This window comes from Haemorhous mexicanus, chromosome 3 (assembly GCF_027477595.1).
Source record: "Haemorhous mexicanus isolate bHaeMex1 chromosome 3, bHaeMex1.pri, whole genome shotgun sequence".
NCBI lineage: Eukaryota > Metazoa > Chordata > Aves > Passeriformes > Fringillidae > Haemorhous > Haemorhous mexicanus.
In genome coordinates this window covers 97,326,247-97,347,401 of record NC_082343.1, presented here as the reverse complement: position 1 = coordinate 97,347,401, position 21,155 = coordinate 97,326,247, and the positions used below count along the sequence as shown (strand labels likewise).

The 21,155-nt window shown below is 35.1% G+C and overlaps 1 protein-coding gene across 1 annotated transcript in view; it reads left to right on the top strand.

The window, feature by feature from the left end:
• Positions 1-21,155, top strand: part of MYOM2 (myomesin 2) — a 76,179-nt gene that overhangs the window by 40,106 nt on the left and 14,918 nt on the right. Inside the window, exons 17-29 of the mRNA XM_059842788.1 lie at positions 571-745; positions 2,061-2,182; positions 4,351-4,538; positions 7,002-7,128; positions 10,162-10,340; positions 10,509-10,623; positions 11,162-11,318; positions 11,411-11,517; positions 13,223-13,267; positions 13,743-13,879; positions 18,631-18,775; positions 18,890-18,949; positions 20,353-20,420. Coding sequence (XP_059698771.1) covers positions 571-745; positions 2,061-2,182; positions 4,351-4,538; positions 7,002-7,128; positions 10,162-10,340; positions 10,509-10,623; positions 11,162-11,318; positions 11,411-11,517; positions 13,223-13,267; positions 13,743-13,879; positions 18,631-18,775; positions 18,890-18,949; positions 20,353-20,420 — 1,625 coding nt within the window. The remainder of the gene's footprint in view (positions 1-570; positions 746-2,060; positions 2,183-4,350; positions 4,539-7,001; positions 7,129-10,161; positions 10,341-10,508; positions 10,624-11,161; positions 11,319-11,410; positions 11,518-13,222; positions 13,268-13,742; positions 13,880-18,630; positions 18,776-18,889; positions 18,950-20,352; positions 20,421-21,155) is intronic.

The following is a 21,155-nucleotide window of genomic DNA, read 5'->3' as shown; positions in this document are numbered from 1 at the left end:
ACTTTTAGATAAACTTTTGGCATTCAAATATATGCTTAAAGTTATCCTGAAAAGCTCATATTTTTGGAATTGGGGCTGTCATTGGTTAACTGTAAGACAGTGTTTCTTAATCCTCACTCTATCATATCTCTATAGCTTATGTGCTTTTCTTACTGATACAGCAAGGCTACAGGGACATAAGCTATACATCAACCTCTTATTTGAGAAAGAAATTAGAAAGTGAAGATTTTCATATCTGTATGCTTTTATCCACACTCATATTTGAAAATATGTGCTCCTTTAATTGGCTATCATAAAACCTGTATAAAATCATATAGGTAAGGACCCACACAGAGCATTCTGAGACAAAAAATAGAAAAAAAATATGTCTATACGCACATATATATATATAGGTATCCAAACTTAAAGAAATATATTAAAATACATATCATGCACCAATATAAACATGGTAGGAGTAGTTATAGCTGTAGTGGTTAAATATGATCAAATTATACAGTGCTTCATCTAGTTCAAATTACTTTTTTTTTAATGTATGGTCTAATATGTATATGTTTTATCTCTTTTTCTTAGTTTTACCATCTGCACCTGGTCAGGTGGTGGCCACAAGGAATACAAAAACATCAGTTGTAGTTCAATGGGATAAACCAAAACATGAAGAGGATTTATATGGCTACTACATTGAGTATTCTGTGGTGGGATCAAACCGCTGGGAACCCAGTAACCATAAACCTATTAAATATAACAGGTATTGATAACATTCCTGTATTTTTTGGAAGTTTGAAAACTGCGGGATATTTTTAAGACAATTTATGTGCTAAGCCATAACATTATAATTGAAGGAGAATGTTGAATGAATGGGAAGAAAAACAGTCTGCAGACTCTCAGAGCCAAGATTTCCAAATTGCAGGGCAAGTCTCCTCACCTTTTGATGTTTTTTTTCATATATTTTTCTATTCCACAACTTTGAGTTTTAAAAAAAACCTCTAGAGACAATATTCTGAGTGTCTTGGACACGAGTAAGTGCAAAATATGCCCTTTTAATGCATGAAGGTATGTTGTGATGAGGAAGAGTATGAGAAAGGAGAGGGAATTCTAAAGCTTTATGAAAAACAGAGCAAAAGGTCAGGCCATTCTGCTATAAATATGGTGGCAAAAATGCTTTGGCAGCTGACACTATTGTACAGGAAAGCCAAGTGTCCAATTCCAGAAACATCAGATCTCCCTGATCTGTTACATCTTTGGATAAAGATCAGTGGACCCTGTTTCTAATTCCTTTGTCATGACACTAGCACTGTTTCAACTTCTGATGATTTCTTACTCCCTCCTGAAGATATCAAATTTCATTATGAGATTCTTCAAGCAATTTCCTCTGTGAAAATCATATTTATTTTCATTGGAATCAATCACCAAATGCAAAGATTAGATTTTTAGTTTGTATTTTCTATAACAAGCACATTATATTGTTTAGTGTGTTATGTCAGTCATTAACTGAGTGACTTTGTATTCTGATGAGTTCTTTTTTCACATAGTCATGAAATCAGATTTAAACAAAAAGTAGAGACTAGTTTTTGGTCAAAGAGGGTTGAGAAAGCACAAAAATAAGAAAAAACATTTAATTTTTTAATGTGTGAACTTATATTACAATAGGATAGCTCTGAATATTTTATTTAGTACAGTAATTACCTAAGAAACTCAGATCAAAACTGAAAATTATTTTTGACAATGACTATAAAACTACAGTGAAAAATACAGTTCCTTCCCAGAATAGATTAGAATTTAGCAAGGCAAAGTTCAGAGGGACTATATTATATTTTACCTGACTTCACCTACCAGATCAGTGCTAACAATCTAATGAGTACTGTGATTTTTGCTACAGTGTCCCTTCCAGTTTTACTGTACTACATCATGCCTTTTATTGCAGTTTCCCTCTTGGAACTATTTTCCTTTGTGAAGCACTCATGAAGTTGAGCTTTTTAATTGATACGACAATATAATGTTGCAGTACAGAATGATTCCTGTAAAATATACACTGATATGTGATGCTGTCTTTTGTAACCCAGGTTTGTTGTTCATGGCTTGGAAACTGGAGAGCAGTATGTCTTCCGTGTGAAAGCTGTGAATGCTGTAGGACTGAGTGAAAACTCTCAGGAGTCGGAGGCTGTGACAGTGCAGGCAGCCCTAAGTAAGTGTGATTCTGTGCAACTCTTTCCTAAATGAGTGACATATCTTCAGCAATCACCTCCTTTGGTCTGATTTACTATAATTATATACCTTGCAACCATCATGCACATCTGTTTAATGATGTCTATTCTCTGGCATGTGGCTATTCTAGAGAAAAGATATTGTTTTATAAAAAAAGTTATTTATAATGACTGTTAGAAATATTGGGTAACATGAACTTTAATGGCCAGGTTGCCTTTTGCTTCTAGGCTGTATCAAAGAAATTTAAATACTCAGTAAGTTAGACAATTAGTTTCTAAGTGACTTGGAGTGGTGTAAAACACTTTAGCATGGTATCTGCTCCATTTAGAAGAGTTTCAGTGAGCTTTATTACTGCATAACTGAACCAAACAGAAAATCCCCTTTGTTTGCTCCAGGTTGGAGCACAATCTACCTCCTCAGGTGTCCCACAAACAAAATTTCTGTGTAAAGTCAGTCGTGCAGCCTTAAGTTGGAATGGTACATGCTGAGTGAAGGGTTGAATAAGTATTTACAACAAAGAATACACAGGTCTGGGCTACCATGGTTCAATTCGAATTAAGGGACATTGTCAGCTCCATACTGAAAAATGTTAAATAGGACACATTTTCCCCAGAAGAGTGCTCTCAACCTCTTGTAGAAAACCAGTAGACATATTTGTGAGAAATAATTCTCTGAAAGATTTATAATTCAGTGTAATCAATAGAAAGTAAATTTGTATATTACTGACAAAGTTACTCTATTTGACTCTTTTAGGAGGAAGTGTGTCTCATATGGGTAGGTGGTGCATGGACACTTGCACATCTATCACCACAATGTTGTAAATGCACTTGCACTTATTTGTCACTGTGTGCTTTGGAAATGAGGGTTGCATGGGGTATATCATTAAACACAGAGCACATGGATCTTACACACACTTATGGGATGTGGACAACTTTTATCAATTTTTTTGTAGCCTTTACAGGAATTTAGCAGGACTATTTATAGATGACCAAGCATTAGCACGGCCAGAATCTTTCTGCAGTATTACTTTAAGATTATTTACAGGAATTTGCTACAGTCATTCTTATTTACCAAGAAGTGGCAGCAAACACAAAGGCCCCATTTTGTGGCTTTTGAGTATATCACTATATCTGAAAAAAAATAAAAGATTGAAAGGGCAGCTGTGCTGATTACTATTGGTCTTCCTGGTGACCACTAGTACAGCTCCAAGATCAGGGACTGTACTAAGGTCTTTGCTGATGTATTCTCTTCTGAATGAGGTAAGTTACATTCGTTCACATTATACTGGTAATTCAACTGAAAGCATCAGATCAGCTTTAGGGACAGGTGTTTAGCTGTACTGATTGGAGCACTCCAGTGTCAAGAAAGGCATATCTTTGGGCAGACTTTCGAGTATGGATGACAAATGCAAAACTGCTTGCTACAAGGGGTGCTTGCCAGTAGGAGGGGATTAAAAAGCTCAGAAAAAGGGTTTTCTTCATCCCTAGGAAGGTGCCTTGGTGACATTTCTGCTTCTGCTAGAGAAGGGAATAAACCCATGCAAGGAACTTCGTAAAGGACATTACTATTCTGCCTCAACATAGGTTAAGTTTCTGGAAGTCTAAATAGCTTCTATTCTTTCTGGGTCAAAAAGCAGTCACAGTCTGAATAAAGCATATAATATCAGGAGAGTACAGAAAAACTGTGGTGGCCATAGATCAGTCAGTCACCTGACTTAATTTCATTCACATTTATAGACTTTTTTCTTTCTTTACTGGAAGATTTTTACTGTATTCCATAAGTACTTGAGCAGCTTATTTATTTTTTTTTTTTTCTTCCTAGGAAGAGGTCTTCTGACCTTCTTAAATATTTTAGCATAATTTTTGGTTTGGAGACATTGGCATTACCATTTCCCTGCAAAGATCATCTATTCTTCCTTGCTACCTTCTGAGAGGGCAAAACGTCAGGCAGATGTTTTAAAACTTTCCATGTTTATATCTGGTGATATAATGAATGTTGGTTAGCAACTTTACAGCTACTTTGCTCTCATTGTGCAGCTAAGAGCAGTATGTTGCAGAAAACAGAAGCAATATCAAAAATGCTAAGCAACTTCTACACTGCAGTGTTTTAGACTGTGTCCTAACTCTCAGGTTGCCTATTTCCTTGTAGCTTGTCCTTCATATCCTCATGGTATCACTCTTCTGAACTGTGATGGGCATTCAATGACCCTTGGCTGGAAAGCACCAACATACAGTGGAGGCTCACCAATCCTTGGTTATTATATGGATAAACGGGAAGCTAACCATCAAAACTGGCATGAAGTCAATTCTTCCCTTATTACCCGCACCATTTATACGGTTAGTAATTTTTGCTCATTGTATTTTTGCAGTTGATTTGAATTTTTTCTTCAGATTTTTTTATGACAGAGAATTCTTTAAATACTTACTTCAACAAAACTAGGCACTTCCGTTTGGAGTGCAGCAATGTTACACCTGGGCTAAAAGATCAGTGCCACTCCCTATTGTGAAATTCTAATACGAATAGGACCACTGAGATAAGTAAATTTTGGAGGGAGAAGTGTGAACCACATTTTTCACAAGGAATAAGAGGAATGAGCTATAAGATTTTCCCCAAGCTATTTTCATTAATGATCACTGTATATATCACCACTATAACAACATACAGAGTAAGGATGGCAGCATTTAGCAGAACAGATAACTGCTCTCTGTAGTACTGAGGACTTGCAAACAAAATGGAGATGGGTTGAGAAAAAATAGAACTGTCTCTGTTCTTACTCTCAAAATCTGCCTTCAGCTGAAAAAGCATGTTTAATAATGAACTCAGCATTATGTCTTGTCATCTCCTTCACAGAGTACAGTTTTGAAATGAATTACTTCTGGTTGTACTTGCAATTTATGAAATGTTTCTTAAAATAGGAAAATCTGGATGATTTGAACTTCCATGAAGAAAAGTTAGGGAAATAGGAAATAGAAAGTAATCAATCAATGTGGTGCTTTTAAAATTGAGTTAAACAATCAGATTTTACTCACAAATACCTAAAATTTTATTTCTACAAGTCAGCAAATTTCCTGTAAACCTTAGGACAGAAGTGAGTCTTGCAGGTATTTGACCCTGAAGTAGAAGATAATAATGCAGATGAGCTGAGGAGGAATGTTTCATGCATAGAAGGCAGGCAGCAAAACTCAGGTGCTTGTGACTGATTCTATGAGTGGCATCTCTGACATAGCAGATGGACCATGGATGGTGAGAAATAAAAAAGGGCAGGTAGGATAGGCATGAAAGGGCAATACTAAACAGTGCTTTCCACATATTTTTATTTTTAATGCATTTGAAAACAAATTAGTAATGTAAATTAGGGCTTACCATTGAGAATTTACCTAGGTATTTGTCAGTCCTGCCAGTAACTGTATTTGTGCCTAAAGGTGCATATTTGTACATTTGTTTGAATGGCTAGAATCTGAAATATTGATGGTAAACAAAACCAAGACAGCTTTTAGTAACACAGAATATTTTATGACATACTGCAAACAGAGAATGCCTGAGATATTCAGTACAGCACTGGGAAATCACTGAAGGTTTAATCTTCTCTGATCAAATAATTTTATGGGAACCCCACAAATATTCTTTCCCTTAATAACCTGGGATTTCAAAATCATTTTTACACACTGATCTATTTTTCTGTCTTTTTGGTCACATTATATAGCTCCTTTTCTTCAGGAAAGTATGTCTAAATTATTTTAGTGCCTCACTTTTCTGTGTTACCTTGTTTGCTTTGGTTTTGTATTTGATGCTACCCCATACATTTGTTACCATAGCATGTTTTTTATCATTAAAAAAATCACACCAAAATCCTTTTTTATTTCACATTTTCAAAGGCAACTATTTATTCATGAAAATCTAAAACTGTTTGGTATCTCCACTAGGAGTACCACTCTTAGCTGTCTCTCTTGAGACATATGATTAAATATAACTGTGGGAAAATTATTTAGAGGAATCAGGTATAGAAGACTTGGGTTTTTGTATTTAGGTGTTCTGGAAGAAGAAGGATGGAAGAGGGCTGCTGCCATGAGGTGTTCTGGGTGTCAAGACTTTCATGCCTTTTAGTCCTCTACTTTGATCTCAAAATCTGATACTGGTGTGGGGATGAACTCTGTAGATAAATCAGAGTTCATTTACCAGGGGTGTTTGCAGAGGATTATTATGGATTCTGCTCATCCCATTACCGTGCTTACTTTCTCACTTTGTAATGGTAGGTAACATCAAGAGAAAGATTCATACAAGCCACAAAATACTACTGAGAGGCTGTCCTGGAGTTAATCAGAACACTGTGGAACTAACTGGATGGTTTTCTCTTTTATTTTCTATAATTTCCCTTTCTTCCTAAATCAGTCCTTTGTGACCTTTTAAAGCAAAACACAATTTTTACACTCACTTAAGTGAATGGCTTATGAACAGCCATTCACAAGCAGTGGAGGAAGGTATATAATTTTAGAACACTCACCTGTAAGTATCTGCTAGTTGTCATTCATTGATTGGGCTCCTTGAATCTTTGCTGTAAATTCTTACAACTTTTCACACCAAAATATGAGTGCTATTATTCCTAGGATTATGTGAAACATGGACATAATATAGAACTCTCCAGTGTGTTTGGTTTAGGAGTAAAGTCTTCAAATTAGACCCTTCAGCATGGCAGTAAGGCCTGATAATCAATTAACTAATGTTTATATCCAAGTTTTATTATTAAATGAATATAAATCATGGCTTTTGATATATTGAATTGTTTTCTCAAATGAAAAAAGGTTGAGGATTTGACTGAAGATGCCTTCTATGAATTCAAAGTTGCTGCTGCAAATCTGGTTGGAATAGGTCAACCTTCAGATCCCAGTGAGCATTTTAAGTGTAAAGCCTGGACTATGCCAGAACCTGGTAAGTATATTAGTTCTTCATGAATCTCAAAGTCCTTAAAACACAGCCACTGAGTTCCAGCCAAACTCTGCCGGATTTCTTTTGCCTAATTTATTCCATAGTTCCTGTTGAGATTGCCCTTGCTTCTGAGATCTGTTCAAAGTTACCACCACACCTCTAATGATGACTTCGCTTTCCTGGGAAACCGATGACCTTTCCTTAGCATGTTGAGTGTCCCTTTCACTGCTCTCACCAGCTCAGAAGAATGTTGAGCCTTTAGTCTACATTTGTACCTCTATCACTTCTTCAAGCCCTACAAGCTCCACCTCACACTCACCACCTGTACGATAGCTCTGCAGTCTGTTTAGAATATTCCTGGAGTTTCAGACTCCAAAACTACATTAGCTGTTGGTCATAAATAACACACGAGAGGGGTCTGTTTCTTGATGTAGAGACAAGTAGCACAGCTAGTCTTCTATTCTCCAATGGTGTGCCCATGTAGGTGTGTTTCTCCTGGATTGTATCTAAGTGTTACCTCAGAGATTATTATTAGCCAGGTGTTAGAAAAAATGTGCTAACAAACCTAGAGCAGTTATGGCAGTTCACAAACTGGAGACACTACTCCAAATAAATATTTTTCAATGCTGAGTAGAGCACCTGTAACTCTAATTTCTGCAGGTCATTTGCCTGCTTACAAATCCCCCTCTTTTTGCCCTCTAACACAAAAATGACACGATAAATTTCCAAGTAGTTCCTTTAAATGCCCATATTCTTTGCTGAAAAGCTGTTTGTCTTTATGTTTTCTAGTTAAATTCTTCAGAATTCAAAAATCGTAGCATATGGATTTAATGACATGACCAAAATGTCAATAAGAAAACGGTTAATCGCCTGACCTTAACTCACTTTAATTACATTTTCTAAATAATCTTGTGATATTTAGTGCAAACGAATCATCATTTGAACAATTATTTTTCATAAAGAAATTAGCTACAATTTATGCCCTCTACAGTTTTTTCAAAACATAATTAAAACTATGCAGTGTGTAAAGAAGTGAAAATTATTTTTCATTTTAAATGACAGATAAAGAAATAAAATAAAATATGTTTTCAGGAAGTGGAAAGAGTGAAATTTTCATAATGAACAATCTGACCTTTTTAGTGTTTGGGTGATTACATTGTCCTCATTATGCCATGAGTTGAATAGACAGTATTGCTTTGCTCCTGCTTAAAAAAACCCACTAGAAGAAAAGAACATTGCCCACCCTGCAAAAAATCTCAAATCTCTGAACCTGTTAAATATTTCACAAGCCTTTTTAAAAATACGTTTTTAAACAATGGTTCAGAAATAATGAAAAGAAATAATTGAGATTTAAGAGTGGGAGAAAGAGCCTGACCCTCTTCCCAGACTTACTAAAGGTGGCGAGGACTAGTGTAATGTGACTGCAATACACCCCCAGCATCAACAAAAAATTCTTCCACCTTCTGATGCAGAAGGAAGGTTTCCTTAGAAAGGCCAAAACTTTTTGCAGGATTTCCAGCATAAGTGATGGATTCTTTGCTCAGAGTCCATAATTATTTCATCCTTCCACAGAACTTTAGTCTTAGGTGTCTCTGTGAATTTCTCTGTGTTAGCAATGATAGTTATGGATTATCTTACATTTCTTTAAGTAAAAAAAAATATCTGGGCTCTCAGACTCCTCAGAATAGAGCATGCTTCATTACATTTTTCCTTCTACTGTCTAGATTTCTATTGGGTCCATTTGGCATTGTATTTTTAATTATCTGTGGATATATGGACATTCGGATTGGGCTTTTTAAAGAGCACTGAGGGAACACTTTAGATTCCTTGAAAATAGCATTCTTTCCATAAGAAATCTAATATTTATCCTTATAAGGTCTGAAAAAGGTATTTATTATGTTTATTTTCTGAAATGTGTTTATTCACTTGGGAGCAAAGCTTTACTAATTTTTTTCTTTCCCCCAATGTATTTGCTGAATATCATCCTTTACAAACTTTATGTTCATTCATCATTGGTTAATATCATGTAGGCTGGAATGGCAATTAGATTTATTTGTAAGGCTTTCCACTCCTTTTTTATGATTATTTTAAATGGTAAAATGTGTTGTAGGGAAAATTAATGTCTTGAAAACTGAGGAAATCCTTAAGTCTGAAGTTAACCCTTAAGTCTTCAGCTTTCTACATCTAAAGCACAATAATTTGACTGAATATGAGAATTCTGTCTGAATTATGGGTGCTTGACCACGGTAGGAAACTTATTTTACACTTATATTTATTTACTAGTGTGAACAAATATCAAGAGTATAGTAAAAATAATTGCTATAAGTTAGACCGAATGGCACTTCAACAGTTAAGCAAAGGAGAGGGAAAGTATAGTAGGAAGAACATAACCTGGTAGTTGCAAACATAAACTCTCACTTATTTCTAGACTATCACGATATTTTTGGTTTAAATATTTCTCCTAACAGATATCATTCATTCTGAGAAGTTCCTCTTGGCTGCAGCTATCCAGTTCACAATAAAAATTCTTTTGTCAGGGAAAACGAAGCCTGATCCAAAGTCCCTTGGTGCCACTGGATTTGGGATTACTTTGAGAGATCATGGCTTATGTATACTAATGAAAAGATAAAAAACCTGATGTTAAATTATGAACCTGAATCAGGCTCAGTGAAGTGACTTTGATGTGAGGCTGGTGAGTTGAATAATAGACAAGAAGCCTCTCTTTCTTGTTGGAAAATCTTAAACTGCATGGATTTTCCACATGATTAGCTTAACCTTAAAATAGAGTTACTGAGATCTAGCTAAGCAAGTATGCTTCAGAATACTAATGTCACTCACTGTATGAGGCAGGTATTGCTGTATACAGCCATGAGGGGGAAATGGCCTAAATACCACATATACTAGGTGTATTGTAAAGGATGAGATTTTGGAAAGCAGATACAGTCAAAATTATAGCAATACATTTCAGCCTCTACTGGAACAGCTCGCAAAACTTTATTATATTGAAGTGAATTTCCAATATTTGAAATATTTTAGGTCCTGCCTATGATCTCATGATATGTGAAGTAAGAAATACGTCACTAGTTCTTCTGTGGAAAGCTCCTGTGTATGAAGGCAAAAGCCCTATTACTGGGTATTTAGTGGACTATAAAGAAGTAGATGCAGAAGACTGGATCACTGCTAATGAAAAACCTACTTCAAAGCGCTATTTTAAGGTAACATTTTCATTGATTACTATTAATATAAAATGGAGCACTAGAAGTTCCGATTGAGTATAAAAAACATAAGCATTTGAACTTCAGCTTCTGCTAATATCCTCATATGAGTAAACAAAATAGTTAAGATTGTTTTTTAAATTGGTTTTGCCCTTTATCTTGTTTCAGGTCACTGATTTACATGAGGGTCATACCTATGTCTTCAAAGTTCGTGCAGTGAATGATGCTGGGGTAGGCAAGTCATCTGAAATATCTGAACCAGTGCTTGTTGAGGAACGGCCAGGTAAAATAAACTGTTTAATCTCCTCTGTTTCTAAAATACTTGGAATTGCATTTAATCAACATAATTTGATATTATATCACATATACGTATTTAAAGAATTAAGAATCTCTCAGTCTTAAAACTTAAAAAAACAATTACAATTTTTTCCTTTACTTACTTCAGGAGTTACTTGATGATCGGTTGTTCTGGTTTTTATTATAACAAAGGTGCTACTTGTTGTGAAACACATTTATTAAAGCTTCAGGAATGATAATAAAATTTGTTTGTTTAAACATTCACATCTTCTCATATTCAGTTATATCTTATTCATTTGTTTCTCACTAAGCATTTATTAGTATTCTCATTCACTTCTTGCACGTAGAGTAAGAAACTTAATGGCATGTGATGCTGAGCCAGCATATGACATAAACCTGCTTTAAGACCTGCTAATAAAATCAGTATCTTTTAGGACAAAATAGATATGGGCTTTAGTAATTTATGAATTGCACCTTGGCAGAAAAATGCAGTCTTGACATTTGAGTTGATTCCTATTTTGCAGGAACAAAAGAAATCTATTCAGGTGTGGATGATGAGGGTAATATTTACCTGGCTTTTGAGTGCAAAGAAGCAACAGATGCATCTCATTTTGCATGGGGTAAATCCTATGAGGAGATTGATGATTCTCATAAGTTTAAGATTGAAACAGAAGGGAATCAGTAAGTCATGCCAATATACCAAAAGAAATCAGTGAGTTATGTTAAAAATTTGATACTCAGCTAATGATATTCTTTTTAATTGGTGTTTTTAGTTCTAAGCTGTACTTCAAAAATCCTGATAAATCAGACTTGGGAACTTACTCTATCTCAGTTAGTGACACAGACGGGATTTCCTCCAGCTTTGTTATGGATGATCAAGGTAAGGTCCTTACAATTTCAAATCTTTCTTCACTGTGTCACCTCAACTGCACTAAAAATTGCCCACAGAAAAAGCCAGAATAGGACCCTACAACTCTCACATTATTTCCTATGCATTAAAGAAAGACAAAAAAGAACCCTCAAGCGGCTTTGTGTGATTATTTATTTTTCTGATTATCATAATAATGAAAGCTGGGATAACTTCAGGCAACATTTTCTAGACAAAGATAAAGAATATGGGAAATTAGAATTGTTTTCATTATGCTGGGATAATAATGATGTTTGTAAATATCCCTTACACTTTCAGTTGTGCTTGAGGCTCTAGATGCAGTTTCTCATAACTGAGATGCAGGAAATTAGTGAGAAAAATGATGATGCTTTAACAAGGTCTAAATACACTGGGTCAAATTATCATTTGGCTTACATATATATTAGTTTTGCTTTATTTCATTGTAGCTATTTTAGTATTCATTGGATTCACAATTAATTTGCTTCACTCTCACTTTGTTCTATCACTGAGAAATGCTGACATAAAAAACAAAGAGGGCAGTTTTCTATTTTGTGTAAAATAAAAATTTGCTGTTTTCCCAGTTCTCAGCTTTAATTGCTCTGTACAGTTCCTCAAGCATTAAAATCCCCCTGCTTCTCAACCTGCTAAGCCATTTAAGGAATCACAGTGGGAAACATGTCAAACCACTCCTTCCAAGTAGGTGTTGAGAAGAAATCCATGTTCAGGGGGAAAAAAAAGTTCTTCAGGACATGGAAGATTTATGAGCCATTATCATGAGAACTGACCTTTAGCTAAATTTTGAAGCATCACTCTAAAATCTTTCTGTAGATCTTGTCATCATCTGCTCTAGCTTTGATTTTTTTTTTTTTTAATAAAGCACTGAAGGTGTTTCCCATCCCATACTTCCTCTATGTCTTTACTGATCATATATCACTGAAAATTACATTTTTATTTATACTGGATCCCTGCACAAGCATCAGATTTTTCATCTTAATACTGAAAACCATAATTTCACTGCCCATTTAGTCTCTCAAAAGCTATAACTTCTCCTGTAATTTTGCTAAATCCTCTATCATGTCATAAATCCATGCTAATTTTCTCTGCTCTTTACATTATCTGTAAATTTGGAATTGGCAGTAATGTTCATTTTCCAAATCTTTATTGGTAATGACTATGATAAATAGGATTAGCATGAAAATCTAAAAAACAAAATTTGAGACTCTCACGCAGCCTTCATGAGGATTTGGTGCATTAACAAGAACTTTCTGTACTGTTTTCAGACTAACCTGCACTCAATCTTGTTTCCTGACACAGTAACACTAAATTTTCAGGAACAGACTGAGAAAGGAAGTCAGGGAATAAAGGAACCTTATATACTGCTTAGAAGCTATAGTTTCCCGTCTTTCTTTTATATTGCTATTTTTGAAGTATAAAATAGTTTTTGCCCTTTGTTTAGATTCCCTTGCATAAGAGAGTGTGTACTAAAATGCATGCAATAGGACCATTTGCTATATCCATGTATCAGAAGTTAATTTCCTAAATCTTTTTTTTCAGTCACTTTTTTAAGAGTTGTGTATTCATATACAAGCTTTATGGAGATAACTTTGCTGATGCTGATATTTATTTTCATCAACACACATTTGCTGTCTGTATTTTTCAGAATAAATTAAAATGTGAATATTTTTCTTATTTTCAGAGTTGGAACGTTTGATGGCATTAAGTTATGAAATAAAGAATCCAAGTAAGTTGAAGATCTGAATCTATTAGACGCTTCTAGAAGGAATATAATTACATACTTGTGACTGAAATTCCAAAAAGATTCTTCCTGAGACAATGGCAACCTCGTTTTTCATGGCAGTTTCATTGAGCATGGAACACCTTGCTTCCTTGTCTTTTACTTTGTTTAGAAGAATATTAGTTGACATCAAATTGTCATTGCTAAATGTCTCCAGTTTAACTTTGACAATACATTATAGATTGTTACTAGCAAAATCCTTACACAATGTACAAACAGTAAGCTGTAAATTCTCTTCTCCCTTTGAGAAATTAATTCAAAAATTGGTCAAAGACTGCATTAGAGGACTTTTCCCTGTGTATAATTTATTTGATACCCAGAAATCCATAAATAATTGGGAATTGCTAGTGTTTTACTATGATATTCCTATTTTTCACAAGGTTTCATGTACTATTGATTTTTGATTCTTTTCTTTTTGCAGCAATACCACTGAAATCAGAGTTAGCTTATGAGGTTCTTGATAAAGGAGAAGTTCGTTTCTGGATTCAGGCTGAAAGCTTATCTCCAGATTCTACTTTCAGATTTGTCATTAATGATAAAGAAGTCGAAAACAGTGACGTAAGTATATAATGAATATAATGAGTACTATGCATAAATGATTTTGTTTAAAAAACCTGCAGGTTTCTATTGTTATCACAGAATCATAGAGTTATTTAAGTTGGAAAAGACCTTTAAGATGATGGAATCCAACAGTTAACATGACACTGCCAAGTCCACCACTAAACTGTGTCCCAAAGTGCCACATCTACTTGACTTTTAAATACCTTCAGTGATGGTGACTCAACCACTTCCCTGGGCAGCCTTCTTCTTTCAGTGAAGAAATTATTCCTAATATCCACTCTTAACTCTCTTGATACAACTTGAGGCCTTTTCTTCTTGTTCAATTGCTTGTTTCTTGGGAGAAGGGACTGATCCCAACCTGAGTACAACCTCCTTCATGCAGTTGTAGAGAACATTAATGATCCATCCTGAGCTTTTGTTTCTCCAGGCTAAACAGCCCTACCTCCCCCAAATGATTCTCATGGGGTTTGTGCTCCCAACCCTTCATCAGCTCCTTTGTCCTCTGGACTTACTCCAGCACCTCAATGTCTATCTTGCAGTGATGAGCCCAGAACTGAACACAGGATTTGAGATGTGGCCCCACCAGTGCCGAGTACAATTACTGCTCTGCTGCTGCTGGCCACACTGTTGCTGGTACTGGCCAGGATGCCATTGGCCTTCTTAACCTCCTGGGCACATGCCGATGGCTCATGCTCAACCAGCTGCCGACCAGCACCTCCAGGTCCTTTCCCACTGGGCCTCTTTCCAGCAACTCCTCCCCAGGTCTTGTTTTGACCCAAGGGCAGGACCTGGCACTTGGCTCGGTTGAACCTCAAGAAATTGGTCTCGAGCCATCTATGCAACTTGTCGAGATATCTCTGCGGAGTCTTCCTACCCTCCAGCAGATCAACGCTCCCACCCAACTTGATGCTTTTCTCTAGAGCATTGATAACAATATTAAACAGGACTGGCCCCACTGTTGAGCCCTGGAGAACATAATTTGTGATACCTACTAACTGGATTTAACTCCATTCACCACCACTTTGCCCTTGGCCATCCAGCCAGGAACTAGTGCTTTTGTCCAAGCTGTGAGCAGCCAGTTTCTCCAGGAGAAAGCTGTGGGAAACAGTGTCAAAGGCTTGACTTAATTCCCAGTAGGCAGCATCCATAGCCCTTCCTTCATCCACTAAGTGGGTCACCTTGTCACTGCAGGTTATCAGGTCAGTAAAGCCAGACTTGCCTTTCACAAGCCTGTGCTGGCCAGGCCTTATCCCCTGGTTGTCTTGTGCATGTTGCCTGGTGTCTCTAAAGACATATCTACCTCATAATATTCCCTGGAACTGAGGTCAGGCTGACAGGCCTGTAGTTCCCTGGATCCCATGGCTTCTTAATGTCATGCTATTAAGGTGTATTAATACCTGAAAAGAAGGCCAATCTATAACTCAAATGTTTTTTTCAGTATAGAATCCTGTTGGAGAGTGAGCCTATTCATATTGGAAAAAGAGTTGGACTCTGTCTATTCAGAAGGAGAATTTACACACAGACCAGTGTTAAGCACAAATATTTTAGAAAAAATAGCTCAAGAAAATGGCTGCTTCAGTTTTGGATTCCAAACCAACTAGGCATGCTGTTCCCAAAGACTTTCTGAGGCTGATAATAGTTTTATGTATGCTGTGGGAGGCGCTTGACAATGCAGCAGTGTTAATAGACTTAAAATTTTTATATCCTATCACTTTCTATTTTGTTTTTTAAATTTTGGAGTAGTAACTGTGCATTGAGCAGCTACATAGAGATGAAAGGGGAGGCCATCAGCTTCCCACAATTTCTATAGCTCCAGGAAGACCTCTCATATAAAGGGGCATAAAAAAGATTGGGCTGAGAAGAAAATAAGGCCATGTCTTTGCAGGGCAAGAGTGTGGTTCATCTACAGGCCATAAGCACAGTACTGGAAATACTTTCCTGTGAAGACTTCATCTCCATTGCAGCTGTTTGAAAGATTTGGTTTTTTCCTGAGAATGAAAATCCTGGTTTGGGTTAGAGAAGTTTTATCAGTATTTTTATACCATAGAAAAGCAAAGACCATTTACTTTAATTACATATTGACAAGTGGAAGAAGAAGTATTTCTGAGTAAAATAATTATCTGTTTATCGTTCTTTAAGAAGTAATAAAACATAGCACTGAAAACCTGAACATTTGTGCCTAGGGTGTATTGAACTGACAATACTTTGTCTTGGCAATGTTCATGGAACAGAATGAGCTATTTTTAGTTCGCATATGTTTTGGAAGTGTTGACATCAGAAAAAGTCTTGAAATGAAGCTGCATTTTTTCACCTCTTTAATTAGCAACCCATAGGTGACATTTATTTTTGGAGACAGATGATATTTTTGTGGAAAGGCACATAAAAGCCTAATATTTATGATGCCCATAAAATCATTGAACTTCATCTTGCTGCATAATGGCAATAGTTAGAAGCCTAATTGCACTCTAAAACCTGTCTGGAGACTGGGCTACAGTCACTGAACATGTTCAATAGACCATTATGCTGGTGAATTGTGGCCTGATTCATGACATTGGCTGAAGTGATAAATTTTTCCTGCTAGGTCCTAACAGGGAGGTTTTTGGTAAGATTTCAAAAAAAGCTTAAAATGGCATGAACTGAGCCCCATTTACACGCATTTTATTTTAATATTTTAATATTTTTTAAAATAAAACTAGAGAATAAAAAGAAAAGTGTAATGAAGAATCAGATTAAAACATACATCTTGCTTTTTTTTTTTTTTTAACTTTTCTGCTTCTGGCAAAATTTAGTTTAATGTTCTCCCTGGGAACTCTTGAAGTAAATGCCAGTATAGTCCTTGACCTCTGAGGGGAAGAGGCTGTAAGCAAGAATTTGACTTTTGCACATTGACATTTGCCCTTTTTGATAGTTTAGGTAAGTTTATTAATGCTCTTTTTAACCTTCCTCACCTATCACCTTAACTCTTACAGGTGAACTCTAACACAAGTAGATTTTCTACTTAATTTCCCAATTAATTTTATCTTGTCTCATTCTTTGACATTATATCTTTCTTTGCAGTATGTATGGGAAATCGTGTATCCGAGTTCACATGCATATCCCTTAAAAAATTATTATTCTGATCAATCTGTCAGCTGACTGCTTTGTCAATTCCATATATTTTCTTTTTCTTCATTCTTCCATTACCCCATTAAGATTTAAAAGATTTATATATTTGAAAATGCCAGTACTGAATGCTAAATATCTTGCCTGTGTTACACCGTTCTTCCAGACTTGTTATCCCTACAATAGGAAGTCTATTTTTGAGGTTGGCCAAGATGCATTCCTCAAAGCTAAAGAAGATGTATCTGTGGGGTCTTTCCCACTACTTTTGGATCTTAGGGGACTTAGAGGGTCTTCCATTTCAACAAGATTCTAGAGAGCTTGTTAAGTGGCATTTTTACTAGCTTTTTTAACGTTTCTTCTTTCTTCTCCTTCCTTAAACTTTATCTATCTGTTACTTTCATACCATTTTTTACTTGTGGAGACCAATAAACAAGCTTATCAAAGCATTCTATTTATAAGCCATCATGTCTCCTTTTAACAGTATGTATAGTAAATTTAAAAGTTACAGGGTCTATAGTAATTCACTGCATATAACTCCTAGATGGTGGCATTTACTGTTCTGTGCAATCGTGACTGGAAGTTAGGGTGTAATATCCTTGGCTACATCGTTTACCTAAAAGAATTCACCAAGAAACTTCTATGGGTTATGTTTACTTAACTTTAGGAATTTATTAGTTGAAATTCAAAAAGATATCGCTATTAGTGGGAGACATTGTCCTCATGGTTGTAACTCAGTGAAAAAAAGAGGATATTAGTAAAACACGGTTGTATCTAAAACAGTACCTGAAATTCTAAACACACATTCTGCAAAGATTTTCCAATAATAGCTTGTCATTTTCTGTTTCTACGATGATGTTTGCCAATAATTCATTTTTCTGAAATATTGAATAAAAAGCAAACACATAGAGGACACAAACAGTGAAAATCATATTTAACTTTGAATTCAAGTCAATATTTGGTGTTTTGTGTATTCTGTGAATACTTAATGGGTAACTACATATCCTGACATAATTATACCTCTCTTTTGCTGGACTTGGTCAATCCCTCTTGGGTCTCAGAAACTCTGTGGTGTTTGCACAAGTTACTTTCCTCATGGTCGTTTGCTTAAAGTGTTCTTTGAAAATTACACCTAGCATTAAATGAGAAAAAAATTTCTTCTGATGAGAAAATAAGATCCACTATTGACTACAATATATGTCTCAGATATTTAGTAGGGATGACCTTTTAGATTTGGTGTGATAGATTTATTTGAAGATCCATGTTTAATATTTCCAGTTGTTTCTGGACTCTGCAAGGAATAGTCCTTCTGCCTAGCAAACCCCCTTGTTGAACCAGAAGCTGTAATCCAGCTAAAGGCTGGCTGTTATGCTCTTCAAATATGTACAGTGCCATAAAAAATTGCTTTCAAATACAAAGCAGCTATATTATGACTTGAGGATTCCAAATGCAGTTGCACACATAGGTTTCTGTCACCACTAGGATTTTATTGCACAAGAGTAAATAAAAGCAGTGTTTTCTTCCCTTAGTTTACTATTAAAAGGACATGAAAAAGGTTGACTATGGGGGAAGGAATATAACTCATAATTTATTCAATAGGAATCATTAGTAATTTACACTATACTAAAGTACTTATTTGTTTATTTCAGAGGCATAAAATAAATTGTGACCGTTCAACTGGCATTATAGAAATGGTGATGGAAAAATTTACAATTGACAATGAAGGTACCTACACTGTACAGATTCAGGATGGAAAGGCCAAAAACCAGTCCTCATTAGTTCTCATTGGAGATGGTATGTTCACTAAAACATTGAAATACTGAAACTCTGATGAAGAAGTGAACTTCAATTATTCTTTGAGTAATTTTGTGACTAACTCATTTTTCATTCACCTCTTCTAAAATTTAGCATTCAAGGGAGTATTGGCTGAGTCTGAGCTCCAACGAAAGGAATATCTCAGAAAACAAGGTAAGACAGAGCAGATTGGTGACTTCAGGCCCAGTTTTCAGCTAATGGTTCATCCCTGGGGAATGCTAAACCCTTACAGCTTCCATTCTTTATTAGAAGATATTGTTCAGTCTTAGGAGACACTTGAAACCTTGGTGGATCTTATTTTCCAACATTGTCAATTTGTGACAGAACCTTCACTAAGCAGAGAAGAAAGGACTTCTCACAAGAGGTTGTCTTTGCTCAATATTCATGAGAAGTGTGCCTACTGTAGGCTCCAGTAAAACAAAACATTTAATTGCATTTAGTTTTAAGCATACAAGTTGTCTGCTCAATATAATTGACAGAAGAGTAGACAGACAAGACAAGTAGTGCCAGATAAGATTAAAAGCTTGACCCTTTGGTTTCTATTGAGGCAAAATTCCAGGAACTAAATGTATATTTGTTGCATAGTGGCTATACATTTGTAGAGTTTGTTATAGTCGTTATCGATGTTGCTTGCAGCTGAATGAAAAAATTCCAATTGGATGCCTAATTCAGAATTCTATTCCTGTGAAATCCTTAGCAAATTGAACTTGAGCTCTAGTTTGTAAATTTCACTTGTAAGCAGATGGCTTTCCAGATGAAAGTAGCCAATAATTCAAACTTTTTTCCTTAATAGCTTAGGTAAGACTCTGTACAGAAGCAATGTAATTCTATTTTTTTGAAGGCTGTTTAATATTGATTTAGGAAAGAAATATTACCACTTACAGCATAAACTGACAAAACCTTTCAATACTGAATTATTTAAGTCAAAGTCTTGGACTTTGCAACTTTCCGTGTTTGGGTATCAGAATTAAGGCCCCTGATCCTGCCAACATAAACACATGTACATTTATTGAGATAAGTAAACAAAATAATTTTAAAAAGGCATGTATGTCAGCAAATTTTCATCAGGATGTATTTCTTTTTAGGATTGGGACCTTCATGGGAAAAGGAATATTTTCTGTTCTGCCTGTGATATTTAACATGTTTTTAAACTTTACATTTTTTGGGCAAACAATATTTGTTGTGTTGTTTTTACATTAAATAGAATATTTGTATGCTTGTTGGTAGCTACTTTGTTTCTTTCTTCTGCTTAGTCAGCAATTTGACAAAAAGATATTCAATAAAATAATTTTTCTCACTCACCATTTTATATTTTGGAAAATGACTTGATTCATACAGAATCAGAGGTGAGATACAGGTTTCTAAGCTGTAATATATACACTGGGTAATTATGATAAAAACTTGCAGGATATTCCTTCAGGTGCATGGGTAGTTCAGGAGTTCCCTCTTGTTCTTGTGTAAGGATGTTGAAATTGTCATCTTTTTTCTTTCTTTCACTTTTTTTTTCTGATACTCTTCATTCTACAACATTGCTTTAAGATTGTTTTGTTTCTTAGGTCCTCACTTCTCAAAGTTTTTGTACTGGAATGTTACAGAGGAATGTGAAGTTTTACTTTCTTGTCAGGTAAGGAAATATACTTGAAATTATTTTTTAAAATATGTTGCTGAAGAATTGAGGTAGAAAAATGCAAAAAAATACTTATATACCTTTAAAAACAAAAGTTTCCAATGAAAACTATTTTTCATTATTTGGAAAATTTGAATATGAAAATTTCTGACTTACTATTCTTCAGCAGTAATGTTAATGAAAACAAAAAAAATTATAAGAAATTTCTAAATGCATTATTAGGTGATCCAATTATTTATAAAAATTGTGAGCCATAAGAATAATTTACACAAAATATACATCCCTTAAGATGTATCCCTTTTCTTCTTCCTTAAAAATGGCTAAAACAAGCCAGAGTTCAAAATCTTTCTTTACTGTTTTCTTATTTCTCTAACAAAGAGTCTATTATTTAATCAACTGTAATCAAATGTGCTACAAAGACTTCTAGAATAAAGGTTATAAAAGATGATTTTAAAATTATTTTTGGCTAATGACTTTTGAATCTTAAGTAATGATTATGTGTATTGATTTCAGTGTACCTTCTGCTATTAACACATTTAAATGCCTTTCTGAACAGATAAATTTTCATTTGTTTTGCTCTTCTGGAGTGACTAATTAGAGGTCTGAAAAACTAAATAAATTGAATTCAGGCATCAAACTCTTCTTCATTCTCTTTTCCTCTAATATGAATTTTTTTGTATCAATTTTCTCCTCTTTTGAAAAACTTTTGGCTTATAATTAGACTAACTTGAA